The sequence below is a fragment of the Lytechinus pictus genome, chromosome 3 (assembly GCF_037042905.1).
Source record: "Lytechinus pictus isolate F3 Inbred chromosome 3, Lp3.0, whole genome shotgun sequence".
NCBI classification, from domain to species: domain Eukaryota; kingdom Metazoa; phylum Echinodermata; class Echinoidea; order Temnopleuroida; family Toxopneustidae; genus Lytechinus; species Lytechinus pictus.
The window spans coordinates 13,773,528-13,793,966 of NC_087247.1; the positions used below are offsets into that span (position 1 = coordinate 13,773,528).

Below are 20,439 nucleotides of genomic sequence, written 5' to 3' on the forward strand. Positions count from 1 at the left end.
GATTCAAATCAAGTTGAATCCAAGTCAAGGAAGTTAGAACAGATCAGGGGCTGTGGAATCAAGGGGGGGGGGGTGGGTTAAGCCCCCACTTTTTCTCATAACCATGTAAAATGACCATCTAATTGTGATTTTTTACATGGTCAGTCAGCCCCCATCCCCACTTTCAAAACTGTTCTGTGTATATAGTCCAACACAGCACTTCATAACTGCCATTCCTTTCCCCAACTTCCATTATATCTCATTCCAACCTAAACTGTTATCTTCCCACTTCATTTCCTCCCCCACCCCAACCTTCATCCTGATCTCTCTCTTTCACACCCCATTTCCTCCAACACTTCCACCCTTGCTACCTCACCTCTCCACTGTCTCTCTCACACATCCCTCAACCCCTCCCACACTATCATCCCCCCTCTCTCTCACTTCCCCTTACTCTCCCACCCCCTCTCTCCCAGTCTCTCACCCTATCTCCCTCTATCCATTTTCTCTCTTACACCTGCTGTGTCCCTCCCTTCCCCTCTCTCTCATACCTCAATCCCTCTCTCACTCTCCCTCTCCCTCCCAAAAATCATCTTTTTATCTCCCTTGCAATTTGATAACTAATCAATCAAAGAAATGCTGAAAGTAATGACGATAGTGACCAGATATTTTTATTACAAAAGTTTACTTGCAAAAAATGCACAGTATAAAAAAAAAAGATTTCAGGCAGTTCAAAAGGGCCTATTACAGGCATTTCAATTACTGTACACATCTGGTTTAAAATAGAGCACATTCTGAAGGAAAAAAAAACACTTCAAGTTTAAAACAAGAATCATATCTTTTGAAGGTGACACACATTATGTCCCTGCAACATTTGCTCCTGTCTTAATTATATCTCAGAGGGAAGAGGGTAAGAGTTTTTGGTTCAGAATAGTGTAAATATAAGGATTAGGGAACTTCTGAAGGTTTCCATGGTGAAGAATGGTGTATAGTAGGTTTCATGGAACGCCATGTATCTTCCTTGGGCAAATTAATGAGTTTGGGTGGTTCTTTTCAGGACCATCATTTGCCCAAGAAAGATACATGGTATTCCATGGAACCTACTGCACTAAGGATTAGGGTTTATTCACTGTTGGATGTTAGGTTTTATGTTTGGCTTAACGTGCAGATTTTCCATCAGAGCAATTGTCGCAGAAGCAAATGTCATGTAACCCTCTTGAAAGTGTTGTTTCAGTCAAAATCATCCATGTTTTTTTAAACCCCATTTAGTCCCCGACAAAGGGAGTGGCCCGATTCAACTTGGACTCGCACATATATATTTTTTTAAAGATATTTTTAATATTTTGTTAATAATACCCTAAAAATATAACACCCCTGTCACTTCCACTATAAAAGGATAAGTTATTGTATTCAATAATCATAAATCTCTCAATGAAAGACATTAAATTTCACATATAAATCAATATATGCAACTGCTGTAGTCATATACTATACATGTATCAATATAATCATATTAAAATCTCAAGTACCCGTAAGCATTTGTAAAGAAAACAAAGTTGCAATTCTTTATATTTAAACAATTAGCATAACTCCTTATAGTGCTTAAAAATTGATGTGAAGAAAAGCTTACATAATGAACAAAATATTTGGCAAATAAAACAATGACACATCATGCAGTATACAAATAAAGTCTATAGAAGAATAAGAAGATACAAATTTTACAATTATGTTTTTACACTTGGTGAATATAAATAAACATTAGGATATGAAGTTGATTTGAACCCCAAAAAAGAGTACTGCACATGAAAGCAAGATTGTAAATATATTCCATTCTTATTGCAATAAAAATAACAAATAACCACAACATTACTTTATTAAATTGTTAAATAGTTTAAAAAATACACAAGCATGACACACACAAAAATCATCAAAATCTGATTAAAAAAAAGTTTTAGGTTTTTATATATTTTCACATAACAGTTATATGCACCATACAGGTGATAAGCAAATTGTAAAACCAATTATGTCACACATTCACTATTTCTTTGGTATTTTATTTCATTCAATTTGTGCAAATTTGGCAATGACAAGGCTCTTGATTGGTTGATGACAGCCTACAACAAGGCAAGTTTACATGTTCACACAGAAATCATACAATGTGACTTCATGGCGGAAATGCTAAAATATTTCATTAAATACAAAAGAATGTGGCATCATCAGTTCCCTCATATGCATGCCATATAAAGTGCATATTGTTGTATAAAATTAAACAATACAAAGAATGTCATAATATCTGGTAACACTTTAGTCTAGATCCAGACGTTAGTAGTTATTTGTTTGGAAAACCCTACATTCGCTCATTGCATATGGCATACACACTATTTACCATAAGTGTAGGGCTTTCCAAACAAACAACTACTATAAAGGTCCAGATTTAGACTAGTAACACTTCCACTCACTACCCCTGATAACTGGATTCTGGCTTGGACACATGTTTACAGTTTTACACTACAGGCAAAAATAAATAATTAATTTTTAATTTCCGGGGCAACTTTTCGCATCTGGCTGCCTAGATCTGCAAATTTGAATGAGCTACAACATTGCAGTGAACAGTGGTTTTCCAGGGCCTCTTTGAGCATTTGGAGGCAAATCGACCCAAGCCCCCCCCCCCCCCCCCCCTTGTAATTTTTTTACCTGTTAGACATCTCCACTCCATATAGAGCCATCTTATCATTTTTCATTGTTCATATTGCTTTTGTAGAGCAAATAATGGCATAACTGTATTCAAATTAATGTTTGGTAACTCTCACAGGGACCCATCTACTCCTGGGTGAAGGATGGGAAATGGCGATTTACGTCTTGCCAATGATGCTGGTGCTTTGGTGGAATTTGGATCACACGATTTAGTGATGTAACAATTTCACAATACAATAAAAATATCACTAAATGCAGCATATGTCCTCATGACAGGAGATATCAATTGGGGAAAAAAGAATGTATACAACTACATTTACAAACTTCTTCTTGGAAGAGATCATTCAATGAATTGAAAAAGGAAATTAGATGTATACAAAAGACATGATCAAGGACTGAGGTCACTAAGGGTCAATTAATTTTGACCATGCTGTGCTGTTATTAATATTAATAATATTAAGAACTTAACAAAAGCTAAGATTTGAGTTTTCAAGATCATTTTTAAAGTACACGTCCCTTCTCCATGAAACTTTCAAATAATGGTTATCAAATATCAGCAAAGGGATGATTGTAATTTCATTTCACGAGGCAAATGTTTTTCATCTGATCTGAATTCTATGACATGTTTGGGTGAGAAATGGTCACTTTTGTTATAAAAGGTACAGAGATATACTGTGAAGGACTGACCATCCTACTGCGAGCACATGAACACAAACAATAATATAAATGATCAAAATAGGAACTACTTCTACTGTCTAAGACATCGGCGGGCTGTAGCATTATGAAAGCTTTCACAATCCTATTGTCCTAAGAAAAAACTAATCATGATTTATAACTAAATCAGACCAATACTTTTTAAAATCATCATGTGTTTAAGCTCTCGACACCCCTCAATCAGAATACCAAATTCTGAATGATTAGATGCCAGCAGAACACAGGGTTTTTTGTTGTCAAAATGAATCCATGCTTATTTCAAACAAGTGGAGCGCCTCTGGCAGTCTCACCTGCATTACGCGATTCAGTATAGCAGCAGTGCTGACTTTGAAAACTACTATGAAATAATTATTCACAAAATAAACCATTCATATAATGATACAATACTACATTCATTGACAATAAATGACATTTGACCTTGATCATGCGACCTAAGACTTGTCAGTGATACTTGATTACCCCCATATCCACATTTTATAAACGATATCTATGAACTTTGAAAATTATGACAGCAATCTAATAATTACCTCCAAAATGGCCAAAGTTCAATGACCTTAAATGACCTATGACTTTGGTCATGTGACCTGAAACTCGCATGAGATGTTCAGCGATACTTGATTACTCTTATGTCCAAGTTTTATGAACTAGAACAATACACTTTCAGAGGTATGATGGTAATTCAACAAATACCCCCAACATGGCCAAAGTTCATCGACCTTAAATGACATTTGACCTTCGTCATGTGACCTAAAACTCGCACAGGATGTTCAGTGATACTTGATTACTCTTATATCCAAGTTATATGAATCAGATCCATAAACTTTCAAAGTTATGATGGTAATTCAACAAATACCCCCAACTTGGCCAAAGTTCATTGACATTAAATGACCTTTGACCTTGTTCATGTGACCTGAAACTCGCACAGGATGTTCAGTGATACTCGATTACTCCTATGCCCAAGTTATGATCCATAAATTTCGAAGTTATGCTGTCATTTCAAAACCTTAACCTTTGGTTAAGATTTGATGTTGATGCCGCCGTCGCCGCCACCATCGTCGGAAAAGCGGCGCCTAAGTCTCACTCTGCTACGCAGAAGAGACAAAAATGCTGAAAATACATAACATTTTGCATGATTAATCCCAACACTGGCCTCATTTTCACATCACCAGATTCCATACGCTATACTTGAAATCACCCATTGATGCTCTGGTATTGAAACCTCCAAACTTTTTTTTCTCATTTGCTGAAAAGCAAATTGCATTTTACTTCTGTGTGTGTGTGTTTGTTTGCATTTGATTGACATGATACCTGCAACAGGTCCATGAAAATGTCCCTTTCTTTGTGATACTGTGTTTTGCTCCAGCAGTGACATGTAATGTTTAGTATGGCCACCTAGACAAAACTTTGCGATTGATATTACAGTTGATTTGTACGATTGATTGCATGCAATGATCAATGTAATCGATTATAAAATCCAGCCTATGATCAATTGATAAACTCTGTGTTACCAGGCCTATACAATTTTCAAGAAATAACATGATCAATGTGTAGATATACAACAGAGTGAATTACAATAACTTTCAATGTGTCATAACAGCATTCAGAGTTTGGATACACCGTAAGAAATCCGTCTAGAGGAAAAAAAACAAGTTGAGAGTCAGAACATATTCGTGATGATAATAATAATAATTAGACTCATATCGCGCCAAATCCACTCTGTAGAGTGCTCAAGGCGCTTTTTAGGAAATTATATAAAGGAAATTAAGAAGAATTGAACAGAAATGTTTTAAGGTATTATTTGAAAGTTTCAGAGGTCAAGCACTGTTAAATGTTTTCAGGGAGGCTATTCCATAACTTGGAGGATGAGTGAACAAATGATCTTTCCCCCCAGGTTTTGGAATCTTTGGGGTTAACGAGAGACCAGGAAGAGGAGGAACGTAAGGATCTTGAAGGGGTATAACTTTTGATCAGTGAAATGAGGTACTGGGGAGAAGAGCCATGGACACGGTGGAAAGTTAACAACGAAATCTTGAACATAATACGTTGTTTGATACAACAAAGAAACATGAATTTTACTTAGATTTGTATTTTTTGCAATGAAATTACCTTAGATTCATTTGGGTAGAGATCCCATGCATTTGGAGATGATACCAAGCATGACTTCATCGGCACCGCCAGCGATAGAAAGTACCCTTCAAATGTAAGAAATGATACAAAAATAGCAAACATAACTTTATCGGTACCACCTACTCTAGGTATTTACCTTCAATAATATGAAATGAAGTGAGTCGACACATACAACAGTCGAGATGGGCTCATTTTAGTGGTTTACAGCAAAAGTTGATTTCTTGCTTCATTTTGAAGTGAATTGCTTTCCAAACTAATTAACTACAGTCTAACAATGTCGATAGAATCCTCTATTCATTTCATTTCTCATAATTGACTTTACCTTGTGTCTCTGTAGTATCTTGAAATAGGCATGTCTGATGTGAAGCCCATTCCACCATAGTATTGCAGGCAAGCATCGCTGACCTCACGAACTAGACGTCCAGCTTTGAGCTTGACCATTGATGCAAGTCTGGTCACATCCTGTCCCTGGACATAAAGAGCTAACAGACAATTTTTTATAAAAAGACAAATACTATTTATCTATTCTATTGATGTTACATCGTGATTTCATATCGCTAAACATATTCTAGTAAATATTAAAGCAATCAGTTTCTCCAAACAATAATTTCATGCCTTAAGCCTTTAGACAAGATGACCAATAAACTTTGACCCTTTAAATATGGCATTCAGTTCAATAAATATTATTTACGTATGCACATGGAGTAAAAACTAGGCCATTACTAGGTACATTATTTTAATCACTGGCATATTACTGATGGGTCATGAACTGTGTCTATCGAATTGAATTATTAAGTCACTGGTTTTAAGTTGCCATAAGAGCATGTACTTTTTACAAATCACGAGATTCATATTTTAACCTCGTGTACACAAAAATATTCAAGTATTGCATATTTGCATCAATCATACCAGTTTTTTACAGTCCAATACCCTGTTCTATAATTCTTTATGAAAAATCTAATCCTACAACAGACACTTCATAGTAAGTGCAAAATAGCTTGTAGAAATAAGAGTTCATTAGACTAAATGACAATGATACTACTAGGGAATTAGACCAAGTGTAATCAAGTAAGACAAAACAGCAATAAGACCATATTGATAATAGACCAAATGGATGTAGCCTGTATATTGATGTGTTGTTAGACTACATGAGAAGAACAAATGTTTCTAGACCAAGTGCATAAACTATTTGTAATCAATGCAAGTTTAATACTTAATTACAATGGGTATACTTAATTTCAACCTCTATGGTAATGATTCAGAAATCAGCCAATTTGTTTTTTTTTCTAAAATCTTTCCAACGTTTTGTCTTACCCGTTGCTCTGTAGAGGAGTGATCTAAGAAGCTCGACCTCCGTCTGTAGCTCGGCCAATCTGAAGTGAACCACTTGATTGTCAAGTACTGACTTGCCGAACACCTTCCTATTCTTGGTGTATTCAATGGTATCAGCAATCATCATATCCAATGGTAGGAGGACTATTCATGTGTGAAGGGAATACAGACAATCCAATATCACTAAAGGGGAATCAAACCTTGGTCATATTAAAATGTTCTGAGAGAAGAAAAATAAGTTAAGTAAAAGTTTGAAAGAATTCAGACAAGCAATAAGAAAATTATGGTGGTTCTTGAATTGAGATCCCTATTAAAGACTATGTAAATTTCAAATTGGCAACTGGCTAAGTATATTATGACAAGTGGTAGGGACAACTTTCCCATAGGCCAATTAATTAATCATCAAGACTGAATTAAGACTGTGATTATGATTGTGATTATAATTACAATAATTGTGATTATGATTATGACTATGATTAGGATAAGGATTATGACTCACTTTCTAATTTTCAATAAGTCCATATTTACATTTGTTTTGATACAAGGTCTGCTGAGGCAGTGATTGTCGAGGCTACATGCCTCAGTGCTGTGAGGGACAGAACCATGCATGACAGTATGCCTGACGTTGGCTTGTCCCTATCGGGTGTTATTTTAGCACTGCATGATGTTGAAGTAACACTGAGATTTGTTTTTAAAAGCATCAGCGGCTCTTGGGCTGGCGTTTGACCGGTTTCAGCTTGCGCCATGCCTGTTGCGTCCTTCACAGGCACCTGCTGGTGTTTATAGATATTAACACCGCGGTTTTCCATTTTTCTCTCTTAATCATTATTATGTGATATTTTCATTATTGTATTATATTCTAAGATTTGTCCTTTTTCTTCTTCTGTATTGAATTTTATTGCCCTGCATTTTCTTGTTTAAGGGAAGTGTCCTGGGAGTATATTGTATTTCTTTAATGTGCAGATTTGAAAATAAATTGATATATAAAAAGATCAATTTTCCTTCTTACCGCCGGCTCCTACAAACAACCTCTCTTCCTGGAATTGTAACATCTGATAAAAAAAGCCTGCCCCCTCTTGACCAATCAGATTACTCTGGGGGACACGCACATCTTCAAAGAAAAGTTCCGCCGTGTCGGAACAATACATGCCCAACTTGTCAATTCTTCTTCCCCTGGTAACACCTACATAATGAAATAAAACAATATTCAGTTATCTCAACATTAATGAAAGTAACAAGTTCTTAAACATACTACAAAAATACAACAAAGCATGCATTTCCAAGCAACTAGGGTGTATGGAAAGTGCATTGTATTATGTAGTCCATTCATTAGAAACTGAAATGACTTCTTCATTACAAACTTGAATATTAAAACCTGTTGGGATGGGAGGGGGGGGGCTAAATCCCAAGTTAAACAAGTGGATCACCTCTGGCAGTCTCGCCTGCATTACACAATTCAATATAGCAGCAGTGATGACTTTGAAATCAACTACAGAATAATTATTCACAAAAAACACCATTCATATAATAAAATACTATGTTAATTTACCCTAAATGACATTGACAAATCACGCCCAACCTTGGTCGTGTGACCTGAAACTCATGCAGAATGTTCACTGATGCTTGATTACTCTTATGTATAAGTTTCATTTACTAGAGCCATATATACTTTCAAAGTTATGACACTTTAAAAACTTAACCTTGGTTAAGAATTTGTTTTGAATCTTCCAACATAATCTTAGTTTATAGACCCTAAATGGCCTTTGACCTTGGTCATGTGACCTGAAACTCACAAAATATGTTCTGAGATACTTGATTACTTGTATGTCTAAGTTTTAAGAACCAGATCCATAAACATTCAAATATATGATGGAAATCAACAAATGCCCCCAACATGGCCAAAGTTCATTGACCCTAAATGACCTTTGACCTTGGTCATGTGACCTGAAACTCAGGCAGAGTGTTCAGTAATACTTGATTACCCTTATATCCAAGTTTAATGAACTAGGTCCATATCCTTTCTAAGTTATGATGACATTTCAAAAACTTAACCTTCGGTTAAGATTTTGATGTTGATTCCCCCAACATGGTCTAATTCATTGACCCTAACTGACCTTTGACCTTGGTCATGTGAGTTCAAACTCAGGCAGGATGTTCACTAATAACTGATCACCCTTATGTTCAAGTTTCATGAACTAGTAGTAGGTCCATATACTTTCTAATTTATGATGACATACTTAACCTTAGGTTAAGATTTGATGTTGACCCCGCCGCTGTCGGAAAAGCGGCGCCTATAGTCTTGCTCTGCCATGCACACATGTTATGTGGAAGATGTCATCTAAGATAAGGCTTTAATAGTTCTACAATACACAAAAATAAAGCTCCATTTGAAGGCTGGTCTATGATCACTCATTAAATGCCGTCACGCACAGAAAAATCAAGCCATAGAAGTCGTGTGTTGTGGACACCAGAAGTGGGATCGCAGCACGCGCGACCCACTAGTTAGAAATCCACTGCCAAACGCGGTTCATGGTGCGAGGTTAGTATACTAATACTAACCTCGCAATACGTGTGAGTGGTCTATGATACAAAATAATATTGGCTTATACTAATTACCAAGTTCCTTACCTTCAGAATCTAGAGGTACACAGATGAGTGATTTATTCTTGTGTGCCGGTCCATCTCCAGTATTGACCAGAAGACATGTCCAATCTGCTTGATGACCGTTGGTTATCCAGGTCTTGCTACCGTTGATTACATAATCATCTCCCTTCTTTTTAGCTCTGGTCTTAATATCTATGGTGAAGTCAAAAGAAATTTCAAGGAAAAAAAGTTGGTGATATTATCCCCTCTACTTTTTTGCCCATTCAATTTCATTGATGTTTCTGATAAGTTTGGATGTCCATACTGTGTACTTACTTCATTTTATATGTTTATATCATGTTTTTGAGCCATTTTTTCTTTAAAAGTGCTGAGAGCTTGATTTATATCAAATCATCAAGGAAATGTATCTGATCACTCAATCTTACAGTGGATGTCCTTTAAAAAAAAAAAATCAAAAGAGGAAGGGCCAAGAACATATAAAGTTAAGTCAAGAATAGTGAAACTTATTTTAGGTGTGAAAGTACCAATGTGCGTAAAAGGTGTATTGATAAGGCATGTTGACAGAGTTTAAGTGCTATGTGTGAAGGGAGATGTAGAGATGAATAGAGATTAATAGAGATATTTTAAGCATGGAGATTTGAGAAAAAAAAAACATGGTAAAAGGAAGTGAATGGTGAAAGTACCAGTTGATAAGGTACTTTCATAGCGTTTAAGTGGTGAGTATGAAAGGGGATTTGTCTACATTGAGTAAGTTTATCAATTAAATGCATTCTTTACTCCAAGGTCCAGCGTAGTTGCTACATGTACCCAGAAATTTTCAGGTGAAGCTTTGCAAATTAGTTAACAATGCTCCTGTTCATGCCTGTAATAGGCATGTGGCAGATAGGATTTGGGATAGACACACACAGCCTGTGAAGGATGTAGGACTTGCCTAGAGCTGACATAATTTCTGTTAATATAGCTTTGAGTATTATTTTGTCTTCAGTTTTCAACAACTGCATCATATCATTGGAATCCCATATCATTTTTAGCCATGACATTTCATCATTTACATCAGCCTTGGCTCAACAGTTACAACAGTATATTCGGATCACCGCCGTTGAGTTGACTTGAAATTTTCAAAGCTTTTAAGGTTAGAAAACATATGAGAACTCGGGGAAGTGAATAGATCTTCATTAAATTGCAATGAAGGCTGAAGCCCTTTGTGTTTTAATAAATTCAGCTTTCCATATTTAATAAAGACATGTAGGCCTGTATTCTGAACTCTCATCAAAATTGTGACACAGATCCCCAAAAAATAACCAAAATAATTGTATTCAACATTGAAGCATGGGGAAATAGAACAGTAAACATAGGAAATATATACGGAGTAATGTAAGCAAAATTTTAATTTTCACTTGAATAATTCATCAGTGTCTTAGAATTATAACTATATTGTAAAATAATTGTAATCACCATTAAAGCATTGGGAAATAGCACAATAATTCTAGGAAATATAGGATGTTAGCAAAATTTTGATATTTCAGACTTCCCACAATTTTATAACGCCGAGTTAGACATGAACTATTAACTTAAACTGTACCTCAGAATACAGACCATAGGATTTAAAACCTAGAATGAAAGTTGGATAAGATGGAAAGTGATTGAATACTCACTCGCTACATCTGATCCTGCCACTGGTTCGCTCACTCCAAGACATGCTACCATATCACCGGCAATGGTAGGAGCTAAAAACGTCCTCTTCAACTCATCCGATCCAAACCTTGAATAATTCAACAAAGAGATTGGGATTTCAAACTACAGTATGCTTACTGAAGATAATTAGGTGATCTGTCTGTTGACAGATCACCTCTTGTGTTTCTACGAATTTTCTTTTTTATTTATTTATTCTTTTTATTTATTTTTCTTTTTCCACCCTTTTCTTGTTCCACCAAAATCAGAAAAACTGTTCTATCAATTTTCATCAAATTATTATCAATTATGCACAGTTATAATGCGATGTGTACGAAACAAGTTCAACGTCAAATGGTCATCGTGACGTCATCTACGCGCCATTTTGTAAAATCACATTATCAACAATATCTTCATCATCAATCATAAAAAATGAACAATATTAACATGAAATTAACTTCAGATCATGGGTCAACTGTCCATGTGATCAAACGTCATTAACACGTCACGACGCGCATGTACGCGCGCGTCAAAATTTTAAAATGCTCAAAATCACTTTTTGATCAAAGTAGAGTACGAATCAGGTCATTTGAAGCATTTCAAGAATTTGCGCGCTCACGCGTTTTAGCGCGCGTTCACGCGCGTAACGTCGTTACGCAATGTAAAATCGCCGTTTCTTTTACATCAATGCATTTATTATTAAATTCTGATTAATGTGATACCTTGATCAACCTTCTACGACTAGTAGTAAAGGAATAAGCTTCTATCAAATTTTTAATAACGCGCGCACGCGCGCGTTCACAATAGGCCAAATATGTGGAAAAACATGCCTTTACAAAATTTAATATAACTCTTCGGATAGTCCGTTGACCCTCAAATATTCTTTTATATTCCGATAGAGTATGAATTGTAGATGTGATTTCATGTCACATTTGACCCTAAATTTTATCATGACGTCATCAAAATGGCGTCGGAACTAAAATTTTCCATTTTTGTTTTATGACGTTTTAATAATTTTGCAAATATGACTATAACTCCGTAAATATTGGTCAATTTTCGCCCAGTTTTTTAATATGTTGTAGCTGAATACATACTCTTTCTAACTTAATGGCTATATTAACATTTAAAGGAACGGATCATCCTGAAAAATGGCAAGTTATAGAGGCATGTCATTTTCGCTCATTTTGTGTGCAATCTCTATGGGAAATGGATTTTTCTCAAAACTGGATTTTACATTCCTCTATTTCGCGAGCCATATCTCCATTTCTAATCGTCGGTTTTCTCTTAGCTTGGAGTATAATGTAGCTGAGATTGTAAGCTATCGCAATCTGGTCTTATTTTTCTGATAAAAAGCCGGGATCATGCCCGTATTTTTCTTGAAAAATTGGATTTGAGATCCCCTCAATTTGCTTATGTGTAAAGTCGATGGGAAATAGTGCTTATGTGTATTAGTCTATGGGAAATAGTGTAGCTCAGTTGATAAGGCACCAGACTTGCGTCCTTAGGGTCGAGGGTTCGAGCCCAGGGGTGAATATGAGAAATTTTTTTTCTTTTTTGTTTATTTTCAACATTTCACAAATGGTCCTTTATGACCATTACAAGGTATATATTGCACAATAAAATAGTTTTAAAACCCTTTTATTATAACTTGTACATATACCATGTGTAACACTTATTTCACAAAACTTTTCATTTCCCTCTTTTCAAGGGTATTCAACATGTTCTCTTCGTAATAAAAGTTCAGTTTTCAATATGATCATCGTATTGATCTCAATAAACATGGTGATTGTATTCGTGATCATGAAAATCAGAGACAGATCACCTAATTCGTCCTCATGACGAATTAAAGTTCTAGTTATTATACTTTTTGTCTCTTTAGCAAAATATAGAAATGACAATCATTCAATGATCATGATCATGATGATGATGATGATGAATTGGTTTTCTCTGCCATTTTAGGATGATAAAAGAGCACAGTGAGCATAAGAAATATACAATATTAACCCCCCCCCCCCAAAAAAAAAAAATCACTTTTGGCTTTCCATAATTTAAGCACAGAGTTGGACCTTGGCCTATTGAAAGATACACTGGACTTCAGCATATATATGGACCATAGTTTTGCTCTTTCTTTCAATGATAAAAATTATATAAATTTTCAACTAGCTCTAGTTTGAGCTTTTAAAGGAACGGATCATCCTGAAAAATGGCAAGTTATAGAGGCATGTCATTTTCGCTCATTTTGTGTGCAATCTCTATGGGAAATGGATTTTTCTCAAAACTGGATTTTACATTCCTCTATTTCGCGAGCCATATCTCCATTTCTAATCGTCGGTTTTCTCTTAGCTTGGAGTATAATGTAGCTGAGATTGTAAGCTATCGCAATCTGGTCTTATTTTTCTGATAAAAAGCCGGGATCATGCCCGTATTTTTCTTGAAAAATTGGATTTGAGATCCCCTCAATTTGCTTATGTGTAAAGTCGATGGGAAATAGTGCTTATGTGTATTAGTCTATGGGAAATAGTGTAGCTCAGTTGATAAGGCACCAGACTTGCGTCCTTAGGGTCGAGGGTTCGAGCCCAGGGGTGAATATGAGAATTTTTTTTTCTTTTTTGTTTATTTTCAACATTTCACAAATGGTCCTTTATGACCATTACAAGGTATATATTGCACAATAAAATAGTTTTAAAACCCTTTTATTATAACTTGTACATATACCATGTGTAACACTTATTTCACAAAACTTTTCATTTCCCTCTTTTCAAGGGTATTCAACATGTTCTCTTCGTAATAAAAGTTCAGTTTTCAATATGATCATCGTATTGATCTCAATAAACATGGTGATTGTATTCGTGATCATGAAAATCAGAGACAGATCACCTAATTCGTCCTCATGACGAATTAAAGTTCTAGTTATTATACTTTTTGTCTCTTTAGCAAAATATAGAAATGACAATCATTCAATGATCATGATCATGATGATGATGATGATGAATTGGTTTTCTCTGCCATTTTAGGATGATAAAAGAGCACAGTGAGCATAAGAAATATACAATATTAACCCCCCCCCCCAAAAAAAAAAAATCACTTTTGGCTTTCCATAATTTAAGCACAGAGTTGGACCTTGGCCTATTGAAAGATACACTGGACTTCAGCATATATATGGACCATAGTTTTGCTCTTTCTTTCAATGATAAAAATTATATAAATTTTCAACTAGCTCTAGTTTGAGCTTTTAAAGGAACGGATCATCCTGAAAAATGGCAAGTTATAGAGGCATGTCATTTTCGCTCATTTTGTGTGCAATCTCTATGGGAAATGGATTTTTCTCAAAACTGGATTTTACATTCCTCTATTTCGCGAGCCATATCTCCATTTCTAATCGTCGGTTTTCTCTTAGCTTGGAGTATAATGTAGCTGAGATTGTAAGCTATCGCAATCTGGTCTTATTTTTCTGATAAAAAGCCGGGATCATGCCCGTATTTTTCTTGAAAAATTGGATTTGAGATCCCCTCAATTTGCTTATGTGTAAAGTCGATGGGAAATAGTGCTTATGTGTATTAGTCTATGGGAAATAGTGTAGCTCAGTTGATCAGGCACCAGACTTGCGTCCTTAGGGTCGAGGGTTCGAGCCCAGGGGTGAATATGAGAATTTTTTTTTCTTTTTTGTTTATTTTCAACATTTCACAAATGGTCCTTTATGACCATTACAAGGTATATATTGCACAATAAAATAGTTTTAAAACCCTTTTATTATAACTTGTACATATACCATGTGTAACACTTATTTCACAAAACTTTTCATTTCCCTCTTTTCAAGGGTATTCAACATGTTCTCTTCGTGATAAAAGTTCAGTTTTCAATATGATCATCGTATTGATCTCAATAAACATGGTGATTGTATTCGTGATCATGAAAATCAGAGACAGATCACCTAATTCGTCCTCATGACGAATTAAAGTTCTAGTTATTATACTTTTTGTCTCTTTAGCAAAATATAGAAATGACAATCATTCAATGATCATGATGATGATGATGATGATGATGAATTGGTTTTCTCTGCCATTTTAGGATGATAAAAGAGCACAGTGAGCATAAGAAATATACAATATTAACCCCCCCCCAAAAAAAAAAAATCACTTTTGGCTTTCCATAATTTAAGCACAGAGTTGGACCTTGGCCTATTGAAAGATACACTGGACTTCAGCATATATATGGACCATAGTTTTGCTCTTTCTTTCAATGATAAAAATTCTATAAATTTTCAACTAGCTCTAGTTTGAGCTTTTAAAGGAACGGATCATCCTGAAAAATGGCAAGTTATAGAGGCATGTCATTTTCGCTCATTTTGTGTGCAATCTCTATGGGAAATGGATTTTTCTCAAAACTGGATTTTACATTCCTCTATTTCGCGAGCCATATCTCCATTTCTAATCGTCGGTTTTCTCTTAGCTTGGAGTATAATGTAGCTGAGATTGTAAGCTATCGCAATCTGGTCTTATTTTTCTGATAAAAAGCCGGGATCATGCCCGTATTTTTCTTGAAAAATTGGATTTGAGATCCCCTCAATTTGCTTATGTGTAAAGTCGATGGGAAATAGTGCTTATGTGTATTAGTCTATGGGAAATAGTGTAGCTCAGTTGATAAGGCACCAGACTTGCGTCCTTAGGGTCGAGGGTTCGAGCCCAGGGGTGAATATGAGAATTTTTTTTTCTTTTTTGTTTATTTTCAACATTTCACAAATGGTCCTTTATGACCATTACAAGGTATATATTGCACAATAAAATAGTTTTAAAACCCTTTTATTATAACTTGTACATATACCATGTGTAACACTTATTTCACAAAACTTTTCATTTCCCTCTTTTCAAGGGTATTCAACATGTTCTCTTCGTAATAAAAGTTCAGTTTTCAATATGATCATCGTATTGATCTCAATAAACATGGTGATTGTATTCGTGATCATGAAAATCAGAGACAGATCACCTAATTCGTCCTCATGACGAATTAAAGTTCTAGTTATTATACTTTTTGTCTCTTTAGCAAAATATAGAAATGACAATCATTCAATGATCATGATGATGATGATGATGATGATGAATTGGTTTTCTCTGCCATTTTAGGATGATAAAAGAGCACAGTGAGCATAAGAAATATACAATATTAACCCCCCCAAAAAAAAAAAAAAATCACTTTTGGCTTTCCATAATTTAAGCACAGAGTTGGACCTTGGCCTATTGAAAGATACACTGGACTTCAGCATATATATGGACCATAGTTTTGCTCTTTCTTTCAATGATAAAAATTATATAAATTTTCAACTAGCTCTAGTTTGAGCTTTTAAAGGAACGGATCATCCTGAAAAATGGCAAGTTATAGAGGCATGTCATTTTCGCTCATTTTGTGTGCAATCTCTATGGGAAATGGATTTTTCTCAAAACTGGATTTTACATTCCTCTATTTCGCGAGCCATATCTCCATTTCTAATCGTCGGTTTTCTCTTAGCTTGGAGTATAATGTAGCTGAGATTGTAAGCTATCGCAATCTGGTCTTATTTTTCTGATAAAAAGCCGGGATCATGCCCGTATTTTTCTTGAAAAATTGGATTTGAGATCCCCTCAATTTGCTTATGTGTAAAGTCGATGGGAAATAGTGCTTATGTGTATTAGTCTATGGGAAATAGTGTAGCTCAGTTGATAAGGCACCAGACTTGCGTCCTTAGGGTCGAGGGTTCGAGCCCAGGGGTGAATATGAGAATTTTTTTTTCTTTTTTGTTTATTTTCAACATTTCACAAATGGTCCTTTATGACCATTACAAGGTATATATTGCACAATAAAATAGTTTTAAAACCCTTTTATTATAACTTGTACATATACCATGTGTAACACTTATTTCACAAAACTTTTCATTTCCCTCTTTTCAAGGGTATTCAACATGTTCTCTTCGTAATAAAAGTTCAGTTTTCAATATGATCATCGTATTGATCTCAATAAACATGGTGATTGTATTCGTGATCATGAAAATCAGAGACAGATCACCTAATTCGTCCTCATGACGAATTAAAGTTCTAGTTATTATACTTTTTGTCTCTTTAGCAAAATATAGAAATGACAATCATTCAATGATCATGATCATGATGATGATGATGATGAATTGGTTTTCTCTGCCATTTTAGGATGATAAAAGAGCACAGTGAGCATAAGAAATATACAATATTAACCCCCCCCCAAAAAAAAAAAAAATCACTTTTGGCTTTCCATAATTTAAGCACAGAGTTGGACCTTGGCCTATTGAAAGATACACTGGACTTCAGCATATATATGGACCATAGTTTTGCTCTTTCTTTCAATGATAAAAATTCTATAAATTTTCAACTAGCTCTAGTTTGAGCTTTTAAAGGAACGGATCATCCTGAAAAATGGCAAGTTATAGAGGCATGTCATTTTCGCTCATTTTGTGTGCAATCTCTATGGGAAATGGATTTTTCTCAAAACTGGATTTTACATTCCTCTATTTCGCGAGCCATATCTCCATTTCTAATCGTCGGTTTTCTCTTAGCTTGGAGTATAATGTAGCTGAGATTGTAAGCTATCGCAATCTGGTCTTATTTTTCTGATAAAAAGCCGGGATCATGCCCGTATTTTTCTTGAAAAATTGGATTTGAGATCCCCTCAATTTGCTTATGTGTAAAGTCGATGGGAAATAGTGCTTATGTGTATTAGTCTATGGGAAATAGTGTAGCTCAGTTGATAAGGCACCAGACTTGCGTCCTTAGGGTCGAGGGTTCGAGCCCAGGGGTGAATATGAGAATTTTTTTTCCTTTTTTGTTTATTTTCAACATTTCACAAATGGTCCTTTATGACCATTACAAGGTATATATTGCACAATAAAATAGTTTTAAAACCCTTTTATTATAACTTGTACATATCCCAGGACCAAAATCCAATTGAAACCAGTTGGATTTCCAACTGGTTTCAATTGGTTTCAATTGGTTTCAATTGGTTTCAATTGGTTTCAACTGGAAATTGTTAAATTCCAGTTAAAACCAATTGAAACCAGTTGGACAACTGGAAATCCTAACTGGAACCAGTTGGGTAACTGGAAATGACTTCCAATTGGAAATGATTTCTTACTGGAACCAGTTGAGTAACTGGAAATCCCAACTGGAACCAGTTGGGCAACTGGAAATCCTAACTGGAACCAGTTGGGTAACTGGAAATGACTTCCAATTGGAAATGATTTCTAACTGGAACCAGTTGAGTAACTGGAAATCCCAACTGGAACCAGTTGGGCAACTGGAAATCCTAACTGGAACCAGTTGGGTAACTGGAAATGACTTCCAATTGGAAATGATTTCTTACTGGAACCAGTTGAGTAACTGAAAATCCCAACTGGAACCAGTTGGGCAACTGGAAATCCTAACTGGAACCAGTTGGGTAACTGGAAATGACTTCCAATTGGAAATGATTTCTAACTGGAACCAGTTGAGTAACTGGAAATCCCAACTGGAACCAGTTGGGCAACTGGAAATCCTAACTGGAACCAGTTGGGCAACTGGAAATCCTAACTGGAACCAGTTGGGTAACTGGAAATGACTTCCAATTGGAAATGATTTCTTACTGGAACCAGTTGAGTAACTGGAAATCCCAACTGGAACCAGTTGGGCAACTGGAAATCCTAACTGGAACCAGTTGGGTAACTGGAAATGACTTCCAATTGGAAATAATTTCTAACTGGAACCAGTTGAGTAACTGGAAATCCCAACTGGAACCAGTTGGGCAACTGGAAATCCTAACTGGAACCAGTTGGGTAACTGGAAATGACTTCCAATTGGAAATGATTTCTTACTGGAACCAGTTGAGTAACTGGAAATCCCAACTGGAACCAGTTGGGCAACTGGAAATCCTAACTGTTGGGTAACTGGAAATGACTTCCAATTGGAAATGATTTCTAACTGGAACCAGTTGAGTAACTGGAAATCCCAACTGGAACCAGTTGGGCAACTGGAAATCCTAACTGGAACCAGTTGGGTAACTGGAAATGACTTCCAACTGCTTGGAAATGATTTCTAACTGGAACCAGTTGGGTAACTGGAAATCCTAACTTGAACCATTCAGTTGTGTAACTGGAAATCCTAACTGGTACCAATTGGGTAACTGGAGATGACTTCTAACTGGAAAGATGGGTAACTGGAAATGAATTCTAATTGGAACCAGTTGGGTAACTGGATATTATTTCCAATTGGTTTCCAATTGGAATTTTTCCAGTTACCCAACTGGATCCAATTGAAACCAGTTAATTTGCATATTATTTGCCAGTGTGCACAGATTAATGTTTTATGAGATTAATCATCATTAACAATGTATCTATTTAATTCTTTACAATTTCAAGTACCACACTTTTTAAAGATAAGTATTTAGAATACTTAGCAGTGAAAACCATGTTCATAAATGTTATAGATTATAATTAAAACAGATTAAAGAATAATTAGTACACCACTAACTGTTACCAAATTACATCAAATAAAAGTACATATATTTGAAGATCTTCCATATGAATATACACACATGAAAGTCTGCATTTTATCAATGCCCTTTACATTGGTATTAATAGACATATAACACTGCTTCTGTGTTGGCATGAGAAATAGTTAGTGCAAATGCTAATTAATTTGTAACTAATTAAGTTCGTTCCAACTGGAAGTTCCAATTGGATCCAGTTGGAAACCAATTGGTTTCAACTGGTTCCAGTTGAAACCAGTTGCCTCCAATTGGTTTCAACTGGAACCAATTGAAACCAGTTGCCTCCAATTGGATTCAATTGGTTTTAATAGGGAAATTGGAACAACTGGAACCAATTGACAACAATTGCCAACTGGTTCCAGTTGCCCAATTGGTTTTAACTGGAACCAATTGGCAACTGGTTTTCAATTGGAACCAATTGGTTTTTAACTGGAACCAATTGGCAACTGGTTTTCAATTGGAACCAGTTGTTCCAATTTCCCTATTGAAACCAGTTGGCCAACTGGTTTCAATTGGTTTTGCCCTAATTGGTTTTAACTGGATTTTGGTCCTGGGATACCATGTGTAACACTTATTTCACAAAACTTTTCATTTCCCTCTTTTCAAGGGTATTCAACATGTTCTCTTCGTAATAAAAGTTCAGTTTTCAATATGATCATCGTATTGATCTCAATAAACATGGTGATTGTATTCGTGATCATGAAAATCAGAGACAGATCACCTAATTCGTCCTCATGACGAATTAAAGTTCTAGTTATTATACTTTTTGTCTCTTTAGCAAAATATAGAAATGACAATCAT

At 35.5% G+C, this 20,439-nt stretch overlaps 1 protein-coding gene across 1 annotated transcript; it reads right to left on the bottom strand.

Moving 5' to 3' along the window:
* Positions 1-624: 624 nt before the first annotated feature.
* LOC129257783 (probable acyl-CoA dehydrogenase 6) lies at positions 625-13,126 on the bottom strand. The gene is made up of 7 exons (XM_064096436.1): positions 11,103-13,126; positions 9,472-9,639; positions 7,853-8,026; positions 6,826-6,987; positions 5,834-5,993; positions 5,491-5,576; positions 625-5,015 (listed from the first exon to the last, which is right to left on the bottom strand). Exons 1-6 carry the CDS (start codon positions 11,152-11,154, stop codon positions 5,498-5,500), a joined length of 795 nt encoding a protein of 264 aa, XP_063952506.1. The 5' UTR covers positions 11,155-13,126; the 3' UTR covers positions 625-5,015; positions 5,491-5,497.
* Positions 13,127-20,439: the final 7,313 nt, after the last annotated feature.